At 52.2% G+C, this 26462-nt stretch overlaps 1 protein-coding gene across 3 annotated transcripts in view; it reads left to right on the plus strand.

The window, feature by feature from the left end:
* Positions 1-7861: 7861 nt before the first annotated feature.
* The window catches only part of JPH3 (junctophilin 3), a 58844-nt gene continuing 40243 nt past the window's right edge, over positions 7862-26462 (plus strand). The window contains exons 1-3 of one of the 3 annotated variants that reach the window (XM_049806755.1): positions 7862-8047; positions 9010-9383; positions 25530-26307. In XM_049806755.1, the coding sequence (XP_049662712.1) occupies positions 9224-9383; positions 25530-26307 (938 nt within the window). In that variant the 5' untranslated portion in view covers positions 7862-8047; positions 9010-9223. Of the gene's footprint in view, positions 8048-8776; positions 9384-10416; positions 10504-25529; positions 26308-26462 lie in introns of those variants that run through there. The other 2 variants (XM_049806754.1, XM_049806756.1) reach the window with 2 other exon arrangements.

The following is a 26462-nucleotide window of genomic DNA, read 5'->3' on the forward strand; positions in this document are numbered from 1 at the left end:
CAGCTATGGAAAATTAGTCACCTTGGGTTTTCTGCCGTGCCAAGGGGTATACCAAACCTCCACGAGAGTGGTGGGCAGACTAGCAGGGTGGAAAGTACGGGGAGATGTGGGTGTCTGGGGAAGCCAAGTCCCTTCAAATAAATTATCTTATGGTATTGCCAATTGCAGAGGTTTGCCACCTGGGTTGAAGAGGGCAAAGCAGGACCACTGCACAGCAGGCTGTGTCTTGCAGAGTGGTGATCGTGAGCAGGATCTGGGTGTCATCATAAACAAACAGCTCGATGCGCATTTATTGTAGGGTGATCCAGTAAAATAAAAGGGCAAGTGAGACATCTTGGGGGGAAATCACATTGTTTTTCCTTGGCTTTATTTTTCGGCTTCCAAGATCACAGTGGGGAAAACCTACCTCCATCCTTCAGCAAACATCACAGAGGGATGGAGGGAGGGAAGGAGGACGAGATGCCACCACCTGCGGAGCCACGAACTGCTCCTTTTCTCCTGGTATGATATTTGCTTTGCGGGCGTTTACACAGGATAGCAGGTTGGTTTTACCGAAAACACTTGCTGGCTATGTTCCACAGCACATAGGAACTCAAACCTGGCCATCATCCATCTACCAGTTTACCTAAACCTGCACCAACATGGTTTTTCCCCCAGCCTGAGTGCCAAATGACCTGTGTTACCTGCTCATCTTTCTTCGCCCTCACTGCAAAACACCTCATGCACACCTTTGCCTCCTCTGCGTCGGTCTCGACTCGTTTGTCCCTTCCAGCTGATTGCAGCCCTATTCCTTCGCTCCTGAAAGCACACAAAACATCAGTGCTCGGAGGAGGTCTCTGCCTGCCTGCCTGCGGTTCCCACACTCCCCAGCTCCTTCCTTCGGGCTGCCTGAGGGGTGCTGGGGAGAATATAGGCCTGGGGGAAAAGATCCATCTGGCCACAAGGAAGAAAGCATCATAACACATCTCATGTTCCCAGCACTGCGAATCTTCCCTCCCATGTGCTCGGTTGATCAGGATCAGCTTCTTCGTTGCTGTTTTTGTGCCTCTTGATTTCCACACGGAAACTGGCTCTATTTTTACCCAGCTAAAGCTGATTAGATTTGCAGTAATTGGCAGGATAAACAGACACATACTGTATGCAGCAGGTTAATGCGATACATTCAGTGACCAGTAAATGCACTTAGCCCATGCCCAGCACAAAGGAGACAATCAAGGTAATTTATTGTACACATGCCTGTAACATGCCCATTAGCCATCCCTGTCCTTCCTCTCTCTGCAAACCCATTTCCCCTCTGAGACAATGAGGGTTATTGCAGAATGCAAAACATTTCATCGTTTTCTCCTCAGCTCTTTGCAAACCGGTATTAAACCCAAGGACACACAGGAGTTTCTCTTTCTGGTTAACCCAGGTCTTGACTTTTGTTGACCTGTGAGAGATTATTAGCATTGAAGCAGCCACATATTAAAAAAAGAAGAATGCTACTTACAACTCAAAGGCTGACCTCCTTCAACTAATGTAATTTCCAACCATTTCAATCACTTTTGTAAGCTACAGTCTACCGGAAGATTAGCAGTCGTCCTGCTTGCTGCAATATCATTCTGTTCTTTAATTGGTCTTTGGGGTAATTTAGCTAGAGACCAAGTAGATAAGAGAAAACTTGGGGACAACATCAGGTGATTGTATACTCCTGGAATTCAATTAACTGGGGGGAGGAAATGAGGGCGAAGCAAAAATGAATATCATTCCAGTTTCCAAGGCTGCATATTTCAGTCTAATGTCATGAGACCTTGGGAATACTCTGGCTGCTGTGCTCAGTGGTGGTGGCAAGGTGGTGGCCATACCACCCTTTCAAGCCCAGGAGAGACACGCAAAGCGAGCAGTCCTCAAAAAAGTTACAAGCCAGGGTGGGAGGTGCCCTGTTTATTTAAAAACACCCGTATCAAGTCTGATCCCATCCCAGAGGGCTTCCCATCCCTCCACCTGCTGCAGGACCCCACAGCAGCCTGAGGGTTTTGAGCCACTGGCTCCTACCCCTGCTGCCAGAGACGCGATTTCTGGAGAGTCCTGCTGTGCAGGGCTCTGAGCTGGATATGGAGAATAAAACCCTCCTCTGTCTTCTTGCCAGGTTGCTCTGATCCCCAGCGTTTAGCTCCTCTGCCTATGCTGGTGCCACAGGCGGGATATTCAGACCACCCGAGTCCTTACCTTACCCAGGCACGCTGCAGCCCAAAGCTGCTCACCCGCGATGCCTCTGGACACATGCTTGCTCCACGCTCACTCACTGTTTACAACTGTACTTTGAGCCCTCCCAGTTATGCAGTTTTAATCTATTTAATGCAAGCCCTGTTGACTTTGTATTGCTTCCCGATCAATCCGTCGCGTGGGACCAAGCCAAGGGCTGTGCGGAAAGCTAAGGATGTTGCATCGGTATGATTATCTCTAGCTAACACCCTTGTCACCTCATCGGTGAAAGGCGGTGAGCTCACCACCGCCTATTTCCCTCGGAGTCCTGTTTGCCATTCATTACTTCACCCTCTTCTAATTCTCTACCTATCAAGTTCAGTGGTAGTGGTTCCATTAATTGTCCAAGATCCCTCCTAGGCTTAAAGGCTTAAAATCGGCCGTGTCCCGTTCACCCCTTCAGGCGTGGGCACGGTGCTGGCTTCTTCCCAGTCCTCTAGTACTTTCAATAACTGTTCCAAGACCTATTGAAAATCACCATTAACTATCCAGACAGCTCCTTGGCCACCTCCTTAACACCTCTTGCAAGTTATTCAGATCTGCTGGTTTAAAAATATTGAGCTCCATCAGCCTGCTGTTCGGCATGCCTCCGACGTACTCTTGGAAAGTATTTTATTAGCACGTTGTCTTTTTTCCACCAGATACCAGGAAGAAACCTGGACTGAGCATTTCTGCCTTTTCTGTGTTATTGATAAATCTCCCACTTCTGTGTAGTATCGGCCCCCTGCTAATGCAAGGCTCCTTTTCTTGAAAATCTTGGAAAATATCCTTCTGTCTTTAATTTCCCCAGCTTCTGAAGTCTATTAATTACTACCAGTTTCCCTTTTCTTCTTTTTGTGTGTTTATATTTTATGTGTTACTCTTGGCGGCTCTTTCACTTCCTTTCCAAGCCGTGTTGGTTTTTTTAACAAAAATTTCTGTCTGCGTTGCTGCTTTTTGGGTAAAATATTCTTAAAGGCTTCTCCCTTTTCAACATGTTTTTCATTTACAGTCTTCCTCCAAATTGATCTGACTTGTAATTATTTTCTGCTTTGTGAAACAGGACCTTTTAAAGTGGCAAGTGTATCTATATCTATATCTATATCTATTACTGCTTTGAGCTTTACTTCGTTTGCACGTAACAAATGTAATCAAGCCGTGATCGCTTGTGCCTAATACAGTGAGAAATTCATCTTCACCTGCCACTGTGAGGTCAAAGGTGGAATTCCCTTGTGTTGGAGGCAATATTTTTTTGCATTAGGAAATTATCTTTTTTTCCCCCGGAAATTCTAAGGATATTTTAATACTAGCAGTTCAAGACCTCCAGCATCCACCGCTCAGTTTTTTATTAGATATGATGGACATGGCTGCTTAAAGAGGCAGATTGTGTCGAGTCCCTGCTGCAGCGTGGCGTTCTGCTGCAGACCCTTCTTGCTTCATACTTTATTTCCCGGGATATTGATCCAGAAATACTCTGGATCATTTATTTCCTTGTTGCTAATGACTTGGAACCAGCCTGAGACCGCCGGTGCTCGGGAGAAGGAGATACCTGCTCCCAAACCAGTCCCAGTGGGATGTGGAGCAGGACCGGCAGATCAAGACCTCCAAGCACGAATGGAAATCAAATGGGGAAGGTGGTTATAACGCAGGGCTGCAATACTCTGGCCAGAAAAATCTCCCTGCCACCCTGCGGCATTAGGAGCTGGGTTGTGGTGTGCATTCAGCAATTCCACCTTGTGCCGGTGGTTTTTGCTGCTGCAGTTAATTCTCTTTGCGTCCTGTGATTTCCCAATTGTATTGGTTTTGGGGGATGAGTGCGCACCGATGCCCTCGTTCCTCCTCTGTTACGTTACCAGACTGACATGCCCCTGGCTTGGCTGCCCATAGTACCCCCCCCAGGAGCTTTTCCCTTTGAGATGGAGGTCAGCTGAACTCTACAGCTCCACCACGGTTGGCCTCACCCTGGGAAAACACAAACCTCCCTACACCACTTAAACAACCTCCTATTTAATTCCACATTTAGCTGCCTTTTTCCTTTCTTTCCCTGTGAAACAGGGGTGATTTTTTTTTTGTAAGATCACTTTGATGTGCTTCCCCTTCAGCATCATTTATCTGGGCATTCCCAGGAGCTGCCTGCAATTTGTGAGGTCCTGCGAAGCCCTGCTGCTAGTGCCAAAAAAACATCTTCCCCCGTGGATGGTGGCCACTGAGTTGATTAGCCTTCGAATCGCACCTCACGGCCAGGCTTGGGGAGGCCAGCACACCATCTCTCCTCCTCCTCTCCCCATCTTCCGTTGTACTTTGCAGGATCAAATTCCCCGAAAAAGCTGCCCGCCTTCCTGGGCTGCTGGAGATGTTTTTCTGGGCAGCTGGACTTTTAGAGATACATCCCACAGTTCTCATGCTGAGGATGCAGTAGCAGCATGGACTCCTCCAGCTAATCCTCTCTCTCCCTTTGCTCTGTGGCAGGTTTTTTTCTTTCTTAAGCATAGCCAAACTTCCCAGCAGGTTTTCTGCAAAGGCTGGGTCTCCCCGATACCCTTGTTTTTCTGAACCACGTTGTACATCAAAGCTTGTTGCCTGCATCCCCGTCCCTCCCTGAGCTGCTGTTGGGCTTTCTTTGCAGGGCCAGGTGGGTTTCTGCATAGAAGGGCAGGATGGGATCTGCTGGAGATCTGTGCCTTTCCACCAGTGTTTTTGTCTGCAAGGCACACCAGAAATAGGCAGGTCCTCATTTTATTCTCTATATTTTGCATCGCTCCCACTGCCCAATGCTATTTTGCTTTCCCCCATCCGGGCTCAGATACTTATGATAAGCTGATTTGCTTTTTTTTTTTTTTTGTATATTTTTCATCACTATTCTTTTATCCCAAATGTCATCTCACTCCCCTCATCCACACATGCACCAGGTTATTAAAAAAAAAACTTGACAGCCCTATCTAACACCATCTGTACCTTTCGGGAAAATGCCTCTGGAGTTAGTCAAATGTACTGGAGAAATCCTACCGCGCTTTAAGGGCAGCCCAGCTCCAGCCTCGGCACGGCAGCATCTGCGGAGGTCAACCTGGTGCTCACCGGTGGCAAGAGCATCTAGCAGAGGGAAAAGCCCGCTGGTATTCAGGGCTGGTGTGAAATCTAATCTGGAATTTCCTCTCCCTCAGCCTCCTGCACATCAGCAGCACCGAGGAAATATGAACTGGTCTGGAAAGGACTCCTTAAGGCAGTAAGGACTGCAGATGATTGGGGTGTGAGTTTTTATTTTAAACTAAATCCTGACCTTTGGATAAAGTCTGGGAAAACCAGATTTATTTGGGGATAGGCTCAGGGACAGCAGCGTGGCTGTGTCATGGTCAGCCACCATGCCACAATCGCCTTGGTATCTGTAATTGTCCATCCAGACCCTTCATCTGGTATTCCCACAGTCGTCTTTATGGGTTTTGGCAATTTTCGGAGCCTCCTGAAGCCCATCTTAAACCCTTTAATAACCAAGATGGCTCTTCCCGACCAAACCCTCCACTCCAGCCACAGGACAGCAAGACAGGCTACGGGCACACCGCAAAGCCTAAATCGGGTCATGAACAGAAGATGTAACACATGGCTGCATTTTTAGTGTAGAAACTGTCCACTCGTCAGACACAAAAGGTGCTGTGCCCAAAATAATACTCATTTTAAAACCACGCACCATCCTGCTAGCCCTGCACTTGTCACTAGTAAATCTCATTCTTCTCTCTGCTTCCTCAGCAGATTCTTATTAGTGATTTCTTTTTCATCAGGTACCATTAAACATGCTGTTATTTTAAACACCTGTTTTATTAGGAGCAGCATCCCTCGTTGGTCGGACGTGTATCGCACCTTGGCGCATGCACAGGCATTAGCCTCTGGTCTCTACACACCATTGAACTCCACAGAAGGAATAGGTGGCCATTAATTAAGATGCCAATTAACATGTAAAACTACTGAGAAAACAACAGAAGGGGGCTGGAATTTCTTTTTTTCACTGCCAAAATTTTTATATGCGTTTAAGAAACTTCAGTTGTAGTGTTTTTCTTGGAAAGTTTGGGGGTTTCCACTCAAAGTCTCTCTCCATGAAAAAAAAAGGGAGTTTACACTTGCCAAAAATTGTAGTCCCTGAAGCATGGGATTTTCAGGAAAAAAACCAAAAACGCCCAAGGTGTAACGAGTACAGTTCTTGCATTCACGAAAGGACTCGGTGTAGTTTGAAAAGATATTTTCAACTGAAAAAAATGCTTCAGTGGGAAAATTTCCACCCACTCTGGTTGCATCTCTTCCCTCCAGCTCTGAGAGAGAGGAAGGTTTTCTCCCAGATGAGGCTGGTGATGTGTTTCAATGGATGGACAAGAAAATGCATTGCTATATAAAAAAAAAAATGAATGGGAAGACGCAGTCTGAAACTTCCTACTAGGTGGGCAACCGAGGCAGGTACTGAGCATAACCGTCCCTACCAGTGGAGACCCACGTGCCTAAATCCCGTGGGTTGCCATCGCCAGGGTTTATACAGCTCAATTTTTTTTCCTCGGAATCCTGGCCGAGCCGGGTCTCGAATCCGAGCCGATAGTCTTGGCTCAAAACTAGCACTCCAGTAACGCCGGCGGCAATGGCAGGATGCAAATACGAGCCGGTGCGCCTGGCAGTCCTGCCGGAGATTTTCTGGAAGAACTGTGTTTTCATACATTCCCCAGATTTTGCTTTATAGGCACTTATGAGCATCTTTTTAATTTTTCTTAACTAGAGCTCCCCCTTTAATACTTGTGTATTAATAGACTCGTGTATGAATACAAGTATACATATATGCATGCACACAGACCCACACAGACACCCTGATGCCGCAAATATTTGGCACGCTTAGAAACAAGGGGGTGGGTCGTAGGACCAGGACCCGGCGTGCTCCAAAGGCACGAAGCGAGCTGTCACCAGTGCTTGGGGAAGATTTCACATCTTCAGCAATCCCAGGAAAAAAAAAAAAAAAAAATTATTATCTGTGGACAGGACTGGTGAGGGCCTCCTGCTCTTTTGCCCCTTCCCAATGGGTAGGAAGGACCTCGATGAGATGCTCTGTGTTGAAGGGAGGGGACCGAGGTGCGCAGCAGCCCAGCCGGGAGGGGATACAGCCCGGACCGCTGCCATAAACCCTGAACGGCAGCACGGCCTTTTCATGAATAAATAATTTGTGTTGCAGTTGCAGTGTGCCGGACCAAAGTCTGCCCGGAGACTTGGCGTTGGCAGCGCTCAACGAGGCGTTTGGCCCATTCTCATCGTGTGTCCCCCCATAACCCACCCACCTGCAAATGGCGGGTGTCGTGTCCCCCCCTTCCCCAGGGTCTGGCAGGGGCCGGTTGCCCCTCGTCGCATCGAAGATGCGGCGGGAGCGGGGAAGGGGAGAGCTGAAGGGATAAATAAAAACCGGGGAGCGTCCCGGAGCTGCGGCGAAGGAGTGGGGGGTCTGCGGCCCTGCTGGGGGGGGAGGCTGGGGGGGGGGGGGGGGGGGAAAGGCGACGCAGTTCCTGTCTCTTTAAATCCTCCCTGAGCCAGGAGCCGGGAGATGAGGCAGAGCAGAAAGCTCAGGATCCTTGCTCATTAATAAGCAGGATTTATCCCCGTAGGGAGCCGGGAAGGAGGGGGGAGGCCGTGGGGAGAGCGGGGCGAGCGGAGGCCCTCTGCCCCCCCCCTCCCCCTCCCCGTGTCCCCCCCCCCCCCCCTCCCCTTTTTCCAGCCCCTCACCCCGGCATCCGACCTCGCTCCGAGCATCCTCCGGCCGAGATGTGGGATCCGCTGGGCGAGGCGAGCGGGTACCCCCGGGAGTGAGGTTTGCTGGGGGGGGCGGAGAGAGGGAGGGAAGGAGGGAGGGAGGGGGGGGGTTAGGCTGATGATGATGATGATGATGATGATGATAACGGAGGCGATGGCGGGTTTTTAGGGCGCGGGGGTGCGTGCGCGTTGCGAGGAGCGGGAGAGCCGGGCGGGAGGTGAGGCAGAAGCACCGCATTGCTGCTGCTCCTGCTCCTCCTGCTGCTGCTCAGCCGGCAGTCCGTCCGTCTCGTCTCGTCTGTCCGTCCGTCCGTCCGTCCGTCCGCCACCGCCGAGCCCGGCCCCGCCATGCCGCCGCTCCCGCCGCTCCCCCCGGCCCTGCGCCGGAGCCAGGCTGGGCGGCCGGGCAGCCGGAGGTGGAGGTCAGAGCGGGGGCTTTGAGGCGTCCTCCGGGGGGTTTTTTGGGTTTTTTTTGTTGGTTTGTTTTTTTTTTTTTTTTTTTTCCTTCGGGGTGCGCAGGGCTGCGGAGAGCAGACCGGGGGTTTGGGTTTCCTTTTCCTTCTCTTGGCATTTGGCCTCTTTTTGCCTTTCCCCCCCCCCCCCCCCTCTCTCCCCCCCCCCACCCCCACCCCCCCACCCCCCCCAACCCCGTTCCCTGCCTTGGATGGTTTTTAGGTGGAGTCGTTTGCACCAAAACCCAATAGCTGCTGCTGTTCTTGCTGCTATTTTTTTTTTTTTTTTTTTTTTTTTTTTTTTTTAATGATACTGTTTCCACAGCAGGGGAAGAGAGAACTGATCCTGAACATACTCCCAGAGAATGAATAATCACAAGAAACTGGCTTAAGCAGCTCCCTGGATCTGGTGCATGATTTCGATTGAGTTTGATTTGATTTGATTTTTTTTTTTCCCCAAGTCATCGTTCGCATTTTATTTCCTGCATTTCTTTTTTTTTTTTTTTTTTTTTCTTTTTTTTTTTTCACCTTTTGGGGGATTTGCAAACCGAATTACATGCATGTCCAGTGGGGGAAGGTTTAATTTTGACGATGGAGGGTCGTACTGTGGAGGCTGGGAGGACGGAAAGGCTCATGGCCACGGAATCTGTACCGGCCCGAAGGGTCAAGGTGAATATTCGGGCTCCTGGAGTCACGGCTTTGAGGTGCTGGGGGTCTACACTTGGCCCAGCGGCAACACTTACCAGGGCACCTGGGCGCAGGGCAAGCGCCATGGCATTGGCATGGAGAGCAAAGGGAAGTGGGTGTACAAAGGAGAGTGGACCCATGGATTTAAGGGACGGTACGGGGTCCGAGAATGCACTGGAAATGGGGCCAAGTACGAAGGCACCTGGAGCAATGGATTACAGGATGGCTACGGGACAGAGACCTACTCGGATGGAGGTAAGTGCTGCATCGATACCTTCCGGGCTGGGGCGGGTGGTGGCATGGGGGTACGAGCCTCTGAACGGGGACCCTGGCTTTGGGCTGGAATCTGGGAGTTTGCAACCTGCTAGCTTGGAGCGAGGGATGCTCGTACCCCACAGGAGATAAGGAACCAGCCCAGCATGGCATCAGCCCAGCTCTTTGCCACAGGTAGCCCCATATGTTCAGCGGGTCTCTGGGTGCTGGGTCTTCCCCCCCCCCGCCCCCGCCTCCTCGACCAGGCTTTTTTGGGGAGGGGAGCTGGCTGCGCTTGATGAGCTGGGGGGGATGCCCGGCTCTCGCCCAGGGGGGTCGGAGGATGGGGTGGGCCAAGGCGTCGGGAGGTGACCCAAGTTGCACATGGGATTCGCAGTTCTGACTGCACCACTGGAACCTGTAGGATTTGCATCGAAGCAACCCAGGGCAGAGGGGAGGTGAGCGTGCGGGGGGGGAGGTTCCAGGGCAGACGGGTACTGCTCTGGTGCTGCAAATGCTTCCAGTGAGGGGCTGGGGTCTTTGTGTGCCCTACAGCCCCCCCCCCCCAAATGCAGCCCCATGCTTAATAATACCAGGCAAAAGACTTTAATTCAGACAAGAGTCTTACATTCCTAGTTTACGGCTTAATGCTCAGCGTAGGGGCTCAGAGGGATCACCAAAGCTATCCTCTGCCGTCAACGCGGCTTAACGAGATGTGGAGGGGAAACTAGGATTAAATAAAAAACAAGAAAACCCAATTGGAGTGATCAAAAAAAATTGCTGGACTAACAAGCTTTAAGGCCGAACTAGGAGAAACAGCTGGTGCTCTGCTGTAAGTGGCTGTATCATCCTCTCTCATGTTTTGTGGCTACTTCCATCTAAATTGCCACCATAATACGAGTCAGGCCTACCTGCTGGCAGCCGGGGGCATTCGGCCGCCCTGCCCCCTTGTTTTGCTGGCAAATGTGCCCATCTGAAGCAGGCTCTTTTCATTTTTTTAAAATTTTCTTTCCCCCAAGACATTATCATTTTCCAGGACTGCTACGTTAAGGAAATTGCAGCGTTGGTGAGCTCCATCGCAGCCTTCCGGAAAGGTGCTGCAAGACATTTCTCTAGAAAACCCAGTTTGCTGCTTTGTGATTGTACAGGGAGGCAAGATTAAACGCTACTTGCAGCTGCTCTTTTATGCTTTCGAAGGGAGAGGTGGAACGATCTCTTGATTTTTAATGATAATTTTGTGCTGGTGGCTTTCTTCTCAAGGAAAATATAGCTGCAACCTTTTGTTTCAGCTGCCTGGAATAATGCTGGGGTCTGAGCTGGAATCTGCCGGGTGCGTGATTGCAAGCCATCGATAAATCCCGGCAGTCCTTCTAGTTGAGAATAAACCTCAGTCAGAGAATAATTGCGGTCTCCCACGTTCAAAGCGGTCAGGAGGGGATGTGGGAAAATGGGGGGGTGAGGGGGGGGTCTGCATGCTCCCAACGCGAGTGCTGTCTCCCTGCTCCCCTCCTGGCACCCAGCCCCTGCCAGGGAGGTTGGGGAAAGGCAGACAGAAGTCTCGACAAACTACAGGTCTCCGAGGGCTGGGTGTTGCAGGGTTGGCCCCGTCCCCAGGCACGCACGTGCCCCCACCCCGGCACGCTTCCCCGTCAACCGCAGCACAGCGGATCTTTGGGAAACCTGGGGAGCATCTCCAAATCGGGGTGGCTTACCAGCAGTTTCACCGTTTCTGAGAACCTACCAGAAGCAAAGAGCTTTTTCTTCCATCTTGTCAGGCCCGCCCCAGCTTCTCAGTGTTTGGGGACCAAAAAGCTATATTTGCGTGTTTGTCATTTTAGGAGGAGGCGAGAGGATCAGGAGGAGACAAGGACAGGGTTGGTAGCACGATTCTCCCTCCCCCCCCCTGCCGCTGGGGACTCTGCAAATCCTCCTAGGAGGAGGGGACGGCCGTGCTGGGGAAAGGCAGAGCGATGGTACCTGTGGCCAAACCCATCCTGCTGCTGGGAGCTGGGACGGGCCACGCACATCCCGACCGGTCTCCTCCACGTCGGCTTTCCCCCCATTTCAGTTGGGCAGTCACCGCAGAGCGACTGAACCCAGCTGAAATTGCACTTTCACCAACTCGGTTGCAAGTACCCAGAGGCCACGGCTCTTTCCCGGTTGCCTGTCTCCATTCTGGGTGGAAAACGCCAAAGTTGGGCATCTCCACCCTTTTGGACACCGAACCTTAATGAACTTTGTGCGTTTAGATACAAGAAGCTGGTGCGTGCAGGAGCTCTGCTGGAAGGGTGGCTGCGTAGCTATGGCACAGGGGAGGCAACTGTTGGGAAGGATGTTTCTCATTAATCTATTCAAGTTATTACCTTCATCAAACTGAAGTATCCTAGAAGCCTCGCCCCAGCATCTGTCACTTGCCACCCACAGATAAATATTCATCCCTTGCATTATTTTTTTTTAGCACATCAACCACGGCTAGGGGATGGGTCCCTAAATGCACAGCGAGGCTCAGGAAGCGAGATGCCCCAAAATTCATGGGTTTCACTCCAATTTTACCATTTCCTTGCACAACAGTGGGTAAGGGCAAATCTCGATGCTCCACCAACCGTCGCCAGCGCTATCTTGGGGCGCGGTATTTTGCGTGACCGATGCGCACGTGTCGATGCGTTGGACTTGGACGTGGGTTATGGCATGCGGTGGCCTAAGCTGTGTTGTCACCCCCCCCAAGCCCCCCCACCGCCGTCCTGGCTCTGCTCGCCGCCCCGGGTACCGTCCCCGTTCCCCCCCCCCCCCCACGCCGGGTGCTCACGCCTGCCACGCGCGCACGCATGCACGCTTCCCCCACATGCAGCTTGCAGATCTCACACCTCCCACGCGGACACACTCATCGCCATGCACACACGCCTCTCCTCCCCACGCCGAGACGCCGCTTCGCCCCCTCCGCTTGCATACCCACACGCACGTGGTCTGCCCCCGGCCCCGCGCCGGCGCTCTCTGACCCATCCACGCGCCGGATGAATGCCAACTGTGTTTCCTTGAGCCGCGCGGGATACGCGTCCATCGACGCAAACCGATTACACGGAGCCCAAATAAGCAAATTCGCTGTTCCCCTAGAAGCCCATGCTTTGCCAAATCTCCCCGGCACCGTTGCACGCCTGACCCGCGGTCCTGTACCTGCGGCACGCCTGTGCACCGTCCTGTCTTTCCCCTGCACACACGCGCTCCCTCGGACCCCCAAACCACGGTACTGCTGACACGTCCTTATTTTTCTGCCCCAAATCCGTGCTACCTCCTGCCCCCATCCAGAAGCACCCAGATATTACATAAACCAGGCTACTGAGGATCTCTTCGGTCGGATGCTGGAGTTGCACCACTCGTTTGCTGGGCCTGATTCAGCCCGGCTCCCGAGCGGGAGCAGGATTGCTCCCTTGCTTCGGGTGAAAGGGGCTGAATCCACCTGGATCAGCACCGACGTGAGCTGGAGCCGCTGCCATCGCTCTTGCTGGAGCTGGTGGAACCTCTCGGGAGCAGAGGGTTGGAGACCTTCTCCCATTGGAAACCCTCTCCCGAGCAGGTCTGGGGATCGGGAGACATCTCAGCTGGTTTCTGCCTTTCTGTAACTCCAGGGACGCTTTGGAAATACTCAATGATTTTACCCTGGGGACAGTTTGAGTTGTAACTGCAGGCTTGCCATGGAAGTCCTAGGGCTGTGCATTGGGTTTGGGTTTTGCTGCTGAAACTGTGGTTGTGGGGGTGGATAAGATGGGGTGGATGAAGGAAGCCCTAAATCTTTTTTTTTGCTCTTTCCCTCCCCGCCAAAGCTGCTTTTCTCCTCCCTCCACTTCTCCCCAGCCGAGCATTTGGGATCTGAGACCGGACAGGAGCTCGGGGAGGGGACCAGCCCCTCTCTCGGGTCCCCTCGGGGAACGGCTCGCGGCGATTCCCCGGACTGGAGGTGCCCACGGTGCATCAGGACCGTGCCGGGTCCCTCCTGCTGCCACCCCCTCACCCCATCCCGGGTACCCACGTGCTTCCACACAACCTCGTTTCTCGGGGAGGGCTACCCCAAAACGGACGGGCGATCGCGTCGCGGCGTTCGTCTTGTGTAATCCTCCGTGCCCACTCACCTAAATGAATCATCCCCTTGATAGGTGAGTGAAATATAATTAGTGTTTTCATTGTTAGCACCGTGTGAGTAGGCAAGTGGGTTTTCTTGGCCCGGGTTGGGAAATTTTCGTGCTTTGCAAGCGACGGGGAGAGGGAAGCGGTGCGGTGGGAGCTGCCGGCGTGGGATCTCCCGCAGCCTGTCCTGCCGGGGCAGGAGCCGCGGCGGCTCCGTGCCCCACTTTTCCCACCTCCGCAGTGGCACCGGTGACACCTCCAGCCGCTCTCTTAGCAGGTGCCCAGGGAGCGACCAACCGAATGGCTTTGAAACAGTCGAGGAGGCGAAAAGCACGAAATATTTCACAAAAGCGGGCCCCTTGCCAGCGTTAAAGAGCTGCTCTGGGTAGGGGGGGGATGGACCAGGGATGCCGCAGGGGGACCTGCCTCTCCGAGAAGGGACCGCAGCCCCCTCGCCTGAGCTGAGAAGTGGTTTTGGATGAACCAGCACCGACCAGTGCCGCTAAGGGCAGCGACATCACCGAGGGATGCTGAGGGCCTCTCCGCATACCGGGGTTTTTTTCACGGGTTCCTCTACAGCTGCAGGGAACCAACGAGCGAGGGCAAATTTCTGTGCGATCTATTCATAGCGCGGATGTCAGAATTACCTTAAAAGTATCAGCTCTCGTCTTATTTTGCTGCCGGGAAGGAATTGTTGATGCACTTTAAATAGTGGGCGGAAACAAGCAAATACAAGCACGCCCTGATGCCCGATCCTCCTGGTTCCTGCAGAATCCAGACCCGGCTGTAGCTGGTCCTAACAAGCCCCTAAGAACCCGATAATTAAAAAAAAAGCTATAAACTTTGTTTATGAAGCATCTCACCATCTAGATTTGGTACCAAAGATGCTTGCAGTGCAACAGTGGATATAGGAGAGCAATAACTGAAATATCAGGACCCGCCGAACACAGAAAAATGAATCGAAATACTAAACGAAGATTCTGACTGGCATCATTAAAAATAAATGTTATGAACTCATGGTAATTACTTATCTCTCTGGAACATGCTGCTTAGTTCCAGGTACAGCTGAGGACAGAGGAAGAAGGATTTTGGCCCTGGGGAAAAGTATGTGAAAGAGAAATTGCCAGACAGGCTTAGACCCTCACTCCATCTTCTCCAGTGTTTTATTCAGTGCATGATGCTCCAGGGGATGGTGGAGGACCCCAGCCTTGGGGCAATCTGCACGCCCTTACGTGCGTCTCCCTGACCCATAACAGAGGGTGACTTAGGTCCTGAAGCACAGTTTTAATTTTCTTTCACTGGGGATGCTGGGGTGGGTTTCTCATGGCTTTTAATGCAAATCTCAGGGTATTTGCATGTGATTCGATATCCCATGGGGCTCCTCGTGGTTGGGTGACATCTGCTCCTGTAGCTGAACATTTTTTTTTCCTTGAAGCTCCAGCTTGTGGAATCATGTGATTTTGCAAGATTTTTCAGCTTGATTTTTGAAGCAAGGTTTCCACCCAGACTATTGCAGAAAAGTCGTTCTTACAGGCTAGGAAACCAGAAGATGGGAGCTAAAAATGCCTTGATTTTTAAAATGAACCTGATGAATTTTGAATGCTTGGAGCCAGGTAACACTGATGTAGATGAATTATCTGTATTAATGCAGGCATGACTTGAAGGTAGAGAAGCCAGGCAGGATGGGGTTGGTGATGGTCATATAGAGGGTAACACTGCGGTTTAGCAGCATCTGTCTTGTGAGATTTGGCAGGTTTTGCCTATTTGGGGTCTGGCTTTGGCATTGACTGAAATCCTGGCCAAGGAAGGATTTTTTTTCACAGGAGTTTGCAATAGTTACAGGAGAGTCTTGATGCTAGTTTGCCCCTGCAATAAGCTGTTTAACTTACAATTCAAGTATTTGTGAACAAAAAGGGGGAGCTTGGAGAAAAAAACCCACTTGAATGGCAAGTGTTTATATTCTGGGGTTTGATATTGGCTTTTCAAAGAGAGATTCTGGCCTTTGAATCAAAAAATCCTTAAAAATTGCAATTGATGCATAAGCATTCCCTTAGAACAGCCATTCCTTTCCCAAAATTATTCCCTGAAGAGGTTCCACTTACTCATAACATACAGCAAAGCATCATGAATTTTCATGAATGAGTGAACAGCCAGGGCAAGGTCCCTAAGTTTGCAGATATTCGCACCAAGATGATCACTGTAAAGATAGGATTTCCTGCTCAGGGCATCACTTTGGATCTGCAAGGTGTTTCCCTCGACTGAATAAGGGATTGATCATTTATTTCGCAGGAAATAAATAAAGGCTGCTCTCACCTCATCCCTGTGCCGTCCCCACACCCGGTGCAGCCTCGTATCCCCAATCCATGGGGAGATCAGCCTCATCCCATGGAGCTGAGCATCTCTCACACCTCGCCAGGGATGCAGCCCCCAAAACCCGGTGCTGGCACACAGCCCTGTTTGTGAGCACTGGAGAATTAGCCCTTACTCCCACAAGCTCTGCTGAGAAATGGGGTGAGATCACAGAGTTTGCGATGAGGATTAGAGCGCCGGAGGATTAACGGACTAAGCATTAGCCCGATTTCACTCTGCTTTGTAAGGGGAGCACATTAGCTGTAATAAAGTTGCTGAGCGATATGTTAATGTTTCGCGCTCCTTGTGCTAAAGCCTCATCCCAGTTTTGGCCCCAGTCGGTGGCTGAATCTGCAGGGATTCAGCTGCCCTGGGTAAAACTATGGGCCCCATTTCACCAGGGGATGATGCTCCCTTGACTTTCTCTGGCTCTGGTGAACCTGACGCTTCCCACTCCCAGGAAGACTAGAAATTTCTTTCTTTAGTTCTTTCCTTTCGAAAAACTGTATTTCCCCTGACTCCAGGACCTGGTGCTTTAAGGAAAATCGTGACGCATTACGAGGCTTATCAGAATTAGCGATGCTGAGATTTGATTGTCATTACAATGGTTTGAAACATTTCTCTGAGTGCTGGCTGGAAAAGGCAATTACTAACAAATGCAAACAGGCCCAGGGAAGCAGGAGATACAGAAGCAATGAGAGAGAAGAAGAGGGAGGGGATGCTCAGGACGGACTTGCGTTTTGCTGCACATAATGGAGAGCAAATTGAGTTTTTCCCCCTCGAAGCAAATAGCCGAAATGCCTCGGAAGCCATTGTGAGGTGAGCCCAAACCTAGCCACGGGTCTGGGGGGATGCTCCTCTTGCAGAAGTTATCCGAGCTGAATTTCCATATGTGATTTTTCTGGAGTGGCTTCTCCTTACTATTATAAGGGCATGTATTCATCGCTGGCCAGTCCCTGTAGAAAATGGCTTAATCCCTGCAGCTGGGGTTATCTTCGGAGGTAGGACATCAGATTTGGGGCTTTGCCCCATTCCCTGCCCTGCCGTAGGTTTGCTTTTGGCTGTGCAAAGCCATTTTGTGCCAGCAGCGGAAGGATGCACACACCTCGTTTTGTTGGAAGAGCTCATCCTCAATCTTGCTCTCTGCATCAGTTTCCCATCTGTAAGTGCAAGTATCAGCAACCTTTGCGATACTGTGACACACATTAATGTTTGCCAGTGAGGGAAGTAACTTCATTCTGCTGATCTCCTGATTGCAAAGTATCTTTGGGGCAGGCATCGTGGCAATGAGAACGCAAAGCACTCCCCATGTTTTGGATGGGGCTCATATTCCTCAGATGAGCGTTCTTGCCACACGTGAACCTGCCTTTCAGATGGTTTTCCCCATGGAGAGCAGTTGAGCAATCTGTGATACTTCCGCCAGAGTTACTTTAGGTTGTTATTTGCATGCACAGAGGAGGAGGCAGACTCCCTGGCTGTGGCATGAGGCTGTATAAATCCATCTCCTCTCTCCTGCCCCCGGCTTTTGCTCCTGCAGAGATGCCCAGCGAGGTGCTGGCCCTGCCGGGGCCAGCCCTGCACCCTTCTCTACCTGCTTGCAAAGTGATCTCCTATGGTACCACATGCAAACCCAACCCCCCCACTGTTTTTTTTGCTTAAAGGGAGGGTCCCTGCCATTTAGCTTTAAAAAGTGCAAGCTAACCATGCTGATATGAGCTGCAGACCTGTAATGATTTATTATTTGTTGAGCCCCAGCAACAGACTTAATGCTACCCAGCACCCAGGCAGTAGAAAGCAGCCCATGACAGTTCTGCTTTAGTCCTCTTCTTCTCCTCTCTTCCCTGCTCTGCCACCTTCTCCTTTCCCTCTTCCCCTTCTCTCCTCCACAGATGCCTAGACCTCACTGTGCCCGTCGTGTATGTACGTATCCAGCCTCGCATTAAGCTATATGACTAACATCCATCACGTGTTTATGCCTGCAGATTATATTTGCATACTCAAAAATCCATACTTTATTTCTTCCCCTGTGTAAGCAGTTACCAGGGCATATTTTTGGCAAATTAGCAGCCACGGCAGAAGCATCTGACTGTGTTTTTAGCATGGCTTGGTGATGGTCAGAGGCCTGGAGAGCCTTGGCAGGGCTGGGGAGAGGTAATTTCCCGCTGACGCCGTATCCACGCGGCGTTGCACGCACGCACCGTCACTGATTCCCAACGCATGTGGCAAGACCTAGCCCTCCATACCATGCCCGGGTGGGATTTAGGTGAGCATCTGGGGTACGATTGCTGCTCTCCGACCGGCAGCTGGGGACAGGGCAGGGAATGCAAGTCACCCAGCGCGACGCCTTGTCCTGCTGCCAGGAGTGATAATGCAGGAAAGATGGCTCTTGGGAAGTCTTGGCAAAAAAACACACACCCACGTGCATGCTCGGGAGAACCCGTACATGCAGGTAGTGCGTTTGGGGGGCACATTTTTGCCAGCGAGGCCCCCTGATTGCTGGACATCAGCTGGGGTGGCCAACAAGGGTGTCCCCATTATCACACCATCAGGACTGAGGATGAATTAGCATCCTCCAGTCCTCTCTCTTCTCTCCCACATCTTCTCTTTGGGATGGATGTTTCTGAGATGCTAAACGTGATTTGTGCATGAATCCTCCCTCAGCCTTTCTGATATCAAATAGCTGGAAAGTGATATCTCTAAAACTTGCTGCTGTCGTAATTCGAGAGACCGGCCTAATTATTGCCATCGGATGGCTTTAATTAATATGTTGCAGAGTTCAGAGATGAGGAGGGGTAAGCATACCAAGAAAGATCTTTCGCAAGATAAACTAGCAATTTGCAAGGCCTAATTACTTCGGCTTGGTTTGGAAAAGTGGATGGGCACTTTGGACAACTCAGACCTCGTTCCCAAATTTTGCTGAGTGGCGAAAGTGAGCTGGGAGGTTTGGATCACTGCCGTTGCTGAACAGAGTCACCGTAACAGGCAGATCTGGCTGTGCTTCAAGGATGGGACAGAGGCTACAGAGGAACCTGCCCTTTGAAGCCTGCTGCTTTTGTGTTCTGTGAAAGCCTGCGTAGCTGCGCCCCTGTCGCTGATTATTTCCAGCTAAACTGGAAATAGCTTGCATTGACCCATGGCAGTAGGTTATTTGTATTTTTTTAACTCTTATTTTTAAATGGTTTTTCTACGCATTTGACTTTTTCCGAGGTCATGTTGTGATAATAGTACGTATGCATCCATGGGCCTCAAAATGCTTTACAACATCCTAAATAACTGCTTGAATTTCTGCATACGAGAAACTGAAGGGGGGCAAGGCAGGGCAGGTCTGTGCAAACCTCCCCGCGGGCTTTACCCCGTGTGCTTTGTCCTGCAGGACACGGAACCGGCTGTCTCGGTTCGGGAAAAGCCTGTGAGCAGCATTCGGTCCGTAAAGCTTGTACTTAATGGTGTTCTTGGACTGGAGCCAGAGGGCTCAGCAGCCTGCTAAATGCCAAATCCTTGGGTACAGGGAGAAGGAGGAAAGGAATGCAGCCATTCCAACCCCCAAAATCATGACTTCTGTCTCCTTCCAATGCCATGGTGAAGATGGAAAGGGTTTATATCCAAGTGCACGATCCCACCTTGGGCCAAGGGAAGCCCCACGTACGTGGCTGGGCTGTGAGCAGCTCACCTTCATCCCTTGGGGCTTCCTCTTGCATTGTTCAAAATCCATCTATTTTTCCGGTGTGCCCAAAGGGAACTCCCAGTGCTGATTATTTGTCTGAAAGCTGGACTCCCCCGGGCATTGGTGTTGCTCTTCGCCATCTCTCCGTAAGCAGGAGAGGACTGTGGGTGCCAGGCAGCCCCTCAGCTCGGGGCAGCAAGCGGCAAAGCCGGGTGCTTTCCACCCTCTGGCATGTCTCACCTTCTCCTGCTGAGTGGCAATGCTATAGACCACCTCCATCTGGGCCAGAAAGGCCATTTTCTAGATGTTTCAGGTCTCCTTTCCCTTTCCATTGCTCTCTTATGTGCAAAAGGCACCTGGTACGGAGACAAATGGCATCAGTGAAGTGATTCTCCTTCTTGCTCGAGGTTTCAGCCTGGTGTGCTGCACTTGGGAAGAGCAAGCCAGGAGTTGGTTGCCTCTTCCCAGCCGTGGTGAAGACCTCGTCTGCAAAAGCGAGTGGTTCCCTCTACGGTCCTGGGCCCACGAGCACCCACGCACACCCTGCCACAGCGGCTGTACCCTGGGGAGAGGAGCTGGAGCGGGGTCTCCTCCTTCCCTGCTCCCCAGGAAGATCCCCAAAAACTCTTTGGCAAAGCCAAGGAAATGAACGGAAAGCTGTCGTTGTTCCTGGTGTCTGTAATGCCTCAGATCCTTCTGGAGTGCTTTGCATAGGAGCTAATTAGTCTTCCCAATACCCAGCTGAATCGCTGGAGTGCCGAGGCATTATCCGTCTTTCCAGCAGGGAACACGGAGGCACAGGGGTTGCACCCAGCCGTCTCGCTGACAGCTTCACACGGGTCCTGCTCACCTCTCCGATTCTGCAAGGTGCAAACCAGAGTGAACACTGATTTGGGGGATTTTGGCATTATGGGGACAACAGGAGCAGCCCTGCAGACTCCCTGCTCTCTTCCCAGAATGACTTTTAGCCTCCTGAGCCAAATGCTGAGAAAGCGCTGAATAACTGCAACAAATTAGATTACTTTTTGGTACTTGTCATTTCTCAAAACATATGATCTTCTGCTGGAGCATCAGGAATGATGCTTTGGAGGCCAGCGACTTCTCGCTTTCTGCTTTCAGCTTGGCTGGCTCTGGCCAAGGATGGGGCTCTGCACGGTCCTCAAGGCAATGGAAATTCCTGAGTTTTAAAAGCCATTTGGAAACAACCCAGCCTTGCTCCAAGGGGAGTGAGCCAAAAAAACCCCAAAACCCAGGCTAAAGAACACAAGCGAAAGTGGCCAACAACCACATTGCTCATTTTCTTCTCTCCACATTTCCATCCCATCCCAACTTTCTCCTCTTTCCCACGAACCCGTTCCCTTTCTCACGCTCTATCTGCTGTTTCTGAAAGAGGAATATTCTCACCGATCTATCTTTCAGGATGACTTCAGTTATTTTCTCCCAGCCTCAGATTATGCCCTCTCCTTATCTCTGCTTCCCACGCGTGCACACACGTGTCCACATCCCCACCCTTCTTGGCATCACCTTTATCTTGGCCAAATCCCGCTGGAGCAATTACACCAGGAGTCAAGAAGTCTTCCCTGGGGTAAAACCGCGGCGAGGGACAGCACAACCTGCTTATTCCCTCGGGCTCCGATTTTGCTGCAAAACTCCCATTCCCAGGGCAAGATCAGGCCCTCTTTTCAGGTGGATAGTGGTGGTGGCTGAGATTTCTTGGCTTGGCTGTCCAGTGCTCTCCTATCATGCATCTGCTCTTGTCCACAACTTCCATCCAGCCCTACCTCTGGCCGCACAGCTCGGCTGCCTGCAGCTGCCTGCACGATGCTGCCCTGACCGCGTAATGGATGCTGCATTTTCCCCGATGCAATCACTCCATTAATCTCACACAATTAATGCTTCAGGAAGCATTTTGCAAATATTGATAGTAAGGAAAGAGCTACAATGCAGAAATGGCTGGTGCTTTGGTTGTATTACGGTAGTAAGTCACAAATTACCTAGCTCAGGAGGATTTTGTTTCCGTGTCCAGGACTTTCTTGGCTGCTCTTTGTCCTTTTTGTCCAGTGCAAAGGGGCTACACAGACATGGGATAGATATTTGGGGCACCTTGGAGGCATCCATAAGAGTGACCTGCATGGCTGGGGGGAAGAGGTTGGCACATTTTCCTCCCCAGCAATTCTCCTCCATCCTGGTGGCTTTGCCTCTATTCCATAGGGCCCCGGCTTAGGCAATGCAATCAGCTTGTAGGCAGGACTGCGGTACAGTTGGCTTGTTCCCTGCTTCCCATCCCAATGGAGGCATGATCCCTTCTTGCACACAGTTAAAGAGGGCATCTGCTCTTCTGCCCCGACCCTGGGAGCTGCTCAGCTCCCTACATTTGCACTGAAGTCCTTGAGGACCTCCGTTCAGCACCTCAGCAGATCAGTCTGGGGAACTTTTGCATCAGACGTGCTTGTCCCATTACACCCAGCCCCATCCTACGGTCCCTACTGCACGGCCTTCCCGTTGCACGCTCCCTTTTCAGCTCCCTAGCTCTGTAACAGCTATAGGCGGCTCATCCTGGCACGTAAAGTGGAAAATCATAAAATCCTGTTTCCTCTGTAGGGAGAAAGAGTCTCCCGGCTCCTTGTGAGATTAAGCTTTGTGCATATATCTGAAAATGTTAGGGGGCAGAGGTTAAGCCGAGCAGTGCAAGGGGAGGAGGTGACAGTGCTTAGCAATGCAGATCAGATGGCTTTGAGACCTTCCAGCGTTCATGGCCAAATCCTGGGATATTTAGGGGTTTAAAACATAATGAAGTCAGATGAAGGAAGGAGTGCTGTTTGGGTGAGGAAGGATGGATGAACTCAGGTCCCTGGAAGGAAGTTTTTTGATCTGGTGGCCACGAAGGTGGCCACATGTCTCGGTGGCCATCAGGGAGGTGACCGTGCCCTCCTAGGCAATCCCCAGAGGCAATCCATGCTGTTGCCTCCAGCAGGGAAGCAATCAGGAAAGCAACAATACCCATAAAAACAGATTTGGGGTTTGGGTTTTGCGCTCTGCTGGGAGTCGCTCCATGATGATGGAAGGGGAGAAACAGGCTGGGATGGCTCCTCAAGTCCTTGTATCCTCTGCCTAGAAAAATCACCCTTGCCGAGGAGATGCAGCGATTGCTCCTGGCAGCCTGGCAATTCTAGGAGTAGGTTTTAAGGCCACACAAAGATGACAGCTTCCCGGGCACCTCTGCCTTGCTGGAGATACGCACAGGCGCTGGCTGCAGCTGTAACCTGCTGTGACCAATTTGCCACCTCTGCTCCAGCTGAGATGCGCTGTCACGCCTGCTCCGAGAGCGCTTTGTTCTGCTTTTTGCCGCTGCCTCTGGTTTTCAGCAAAGGGCCGAGCTTGCTTTACGGTGCTTCAGTTTAATCCGCTTTTTTTTTTTTTTCCAGCTGCAGATTTGCTAGGGGACAGGGAGGTCAAGGGACCTGCCTGGGGACAGGGACTGAGTCAAGGGGTTCAGCCAAGGGAAAGGGAGTCCAGGACTTGGGCAGGGCAGTTCTGATGGATCTCATGCAGGACCTTTTCTCCCTGTCCCCTCGCCCGCACTGGCATCTTTCCCTGAAGCCCACTGAATCCATCTCTAGGGGAAACAGGAGGCTGAGCGTGGTGCGAGGACATCCCAAGCCATCCTGGGGGCTCCCTTTGTGGGGGTGCTGGGTGAAATCTCTCTGACCTAGCTGCTGCCCATCACCCCCAGAAGGTTGTCCTGCTGAGATGCTCTGGGAAGGAACCAGAAAGGGGAGCGAGACCGTGCCAGGTCTGCAGGGGATGGACGGACGGCTTGGTGGGCTCTCCCCTGCCACAGGCACCATTCCAGGGTACCACTGGGCACAGGGAGAGCTGTGGGTGCACGGCATCGGTTGCTGCCTGTTCTTGGGGACACCAAAGTGGGCTGCAGCGGGGCAAGACAGGCTCACTGCTCAAACCCAACCACAGGACATGTCTGATGTCTCCTACAAGCTCTTTGCCCACCGTCTTGCTGATTGTCCTCCATCCTTTTCCATACCAGCACTGCCACCACCTCCTTGCTTTGCCCTACCGGTGCCTGCCATAATCCCGGTTCTCTGCCTCCCTCCCAGGTGCTAATCCTATAAAACCTCGGTAAATCCTGCCCGCCTGGCCCTGCCTCTCCATGTCCCTTCTCTGAGGCAGTCTTTGTGGGGTCCCCTACCTTGGGGCTGGCATTTTTTTTGGGGTGCACAAGGCCGTCACCCAGATAATGTAGCACCTTGGGGGATCGCTTGCATCGGAGCACCGAGGAGGATGCCTGAGCCCCGGGGGGTTTGTGCAAAGTGCTGGGAGCTGTTAGATAAAACAGATGATCCACCCAAAAATGTACCCCAAAATGTGCCTGGGTGCTGGCTTCATGCTCTTGGGAAACAGTTCCCGTGCTCAGCGTGAGCCGCTCCAACCTGTGCCCATCTCCAGAGCTACTGCTGACCCCAGGGAGCGGGCAGTGGGAACCCCCAAGGGAGCCCTGGGGGTAGGATCGGGATGAGGAATGAAACAGAGCAAAAGGATGTGTAGCCTAGGGTTGGGATTGCTCCTTGCAGTGAGAGTAGAGTTTATCTGGGCTGAGGATGGCCAGCACAGCCTGTTTTAATAATCCCTTCTGCTGGGATGTTGGAAAATGTTAGGAGGGAACACGCTGCAGCAAGGCGGATAGGTCTCAAGGAACAAAATTTTTGCAGCCAAAAGAGCCGGCTCAGGTGGACCCGACGGGTTGCTCATGTCTGTGAATCGTGGCCTGATCGCTAAGGGCAAAGAGCATCTTGTGCAGAGAGGGGATGGAAAGCCTCTATCGGACTGAGCCGCAGTAATCATCCAGGCTGTTTTCATCGGGGCTGTTTCGGTTTGATTCTCACCAGGTTCACTGTTTCAGCAAGTCTATTTTAAGACTCCTTTGGCGAGAGGGAGCGGGGCTGGTGCGAAGGGAGGCCCCGATGCTGCAAGGTGTTGCCTTCGGCCATCCCAGCATGGGGCCCTGCTCTTTGCATCGCCGGCCGGGGATGGGAGGCAGCAGGGCAGCCCCAGGCTGGAACCGGCCACAGCATCCCAGTAGCACCAGTGCCAGGTGAGGAGCCGTCCTCGGGCTCATCAATCCACCCCGCGAGGGCTTAGGCGGGCAGTGAATCAGTGCATCTCAAGCTAGTCCAGAAAAGATTAAGCCGACCTAAGAATAAAAACAAGCCCTGCAGTTCAACCGGCTGGGATAAAACGAGGAAAGCGTGCCAATCGCCGAGCTCCAGGAGGGGAAGGGATTATAAACCCCGGGCAGATTATCACCACGCGTGTCAGTGCACAGGGCAGGCGTTATGCTCCGGTTGTGTTTCCCAGGCTGGGTGGGTTTCTTGTGCCTCTATTCCCAGGGCTGCGGTGAGGTCCCGTGTGCATTTCATCCCACTAATGACCAGTTAAGCAACTCCAGTAAATGCCCACGCAAATGTAGCAGTTCAAACAGGGGCACATTTCCAAGGAGAATAACCAAATGGATGTCTCCCCATGAGGCCTTTACTTCTATAGAGCCTCTCCCTTCCGCTACACGCCGGATGAAAGGCGCTGTGTATATAAATAAATGCATTGTAATATACCATCCGCTTTGATCACTGCCGGCAGCATGGATGGGATCGGAGTCTGCTCCTGGATAACGATTCCCCTACCCTGTCTCCCTGCTCCCTTCCCTTTCAAATTAGGGGCTGATTGAAGGGGCAGTTCCTTGAAGCGTCGCTCCGTGCTCAGTGATGCCTTGGCTGGTTTCTGATATTTCTGCGCTGCAGCTGGAGTGCGTGCCTGCAATCCAACCAAGATGTTATTTTTTCCTCCCACAACGTGACATTACAACCCTTGTCACGGAGATGGGACTGGGATCCAGAGCTGCATTTTGCTGTCCCCGCTAACAAAGGGCTTGTAAAGGATGCAGTTAGTGGTCCACGGGATGCCATGCCATGAAACCCCTCTTTGCTTTTGTCTCCTCTTCCCAGGGACATACCAGGGCCAGTGGGTCGGAGGGATGCGCCAGGGTTACGGCGTCCGGCAGAGCGTTCCCTACGGCATGGCTGCGGTTATCAGGTCACCCCTGAGGACGTCCATCAACTCCCTGCGCAGCGAGCACACCAACGGCACGGCGCTGCACCCTGACGCCTCGCCGGCGGTGGCCGGCAGCCCTGCCGTCTCCCGGGGTGGCTTCGTCCTCATGGCCCACAGCGATGCCGAGATCCTCAAGAGCAAGAAGAAGGGCATCTTCCGGCGGTCGCTGCTGAGCGGGCTCAAGCTCCGTAAGTCTGAGTCCAAGAGCTCCTTGGCCAGCCAGCGGAGCAAGCAGAGCTCTTTCCGGAGCGAAGCTGGGATGAGCACGGTCAGCTCCACCGCCAGCGACATCAACTCCACCATCAGCCTGGGCGAGGGCGAAGCCGAGCTCTCCGTCATCGAAGACGACATCGACGCCACCACCACCGAGATCTACGTTGGCGAGTGGAAGAACGACAAGCGGTCAGGTTTCGGGGTGAGCCAACGCTCGGACGGGCTGAAGTACGAGGGAGAATGGGCCAACAACAAGCGCCACGGCTACGGCTGCATGACGTTCCCCGACGGCACCAAGGAGGAGGGCAAGTACAAGCAGAACATCCTGGTCAGCGGCAAGAGGAAGAACCTCATCCCGCTGCGGGCCAGCAAGATCCGTGAGAAGGTGGATCGGGCCGTCGAGGCGGCCGAGCGGGCAGCCACCATCGCCAAGCAGAAAGCGGAGATCGCGGCGTCCAGGTAAGGTGGTCCCCATCCCGACATGGCGTCTCGGCATGGGTCTCGTCCTGACGGCTGCGGTTTGGTGGGAGAAGTGGGATAAGACTTTGCTGTAATAGGTGCTTGTGGGGGTATTTTAGGGAAGCTGCTGGAGGCAGGCAAGCATTGCGGTGGGC

The sequence above is a fragment of the Accipiter gentilis genome, chromosome 7, assembly GCF_929443795.1.
Source record: "Accipiter gentilis chromosome 7, bAccGen1.1, whole genome shotgun sequence".
Taxonomy (NCBI): domain Eukaryota; kingdom Metazoa; phylum Chordata; class Aves; order Accipitriformes; family Accipitridae; genus Astur; species Astur gentilis.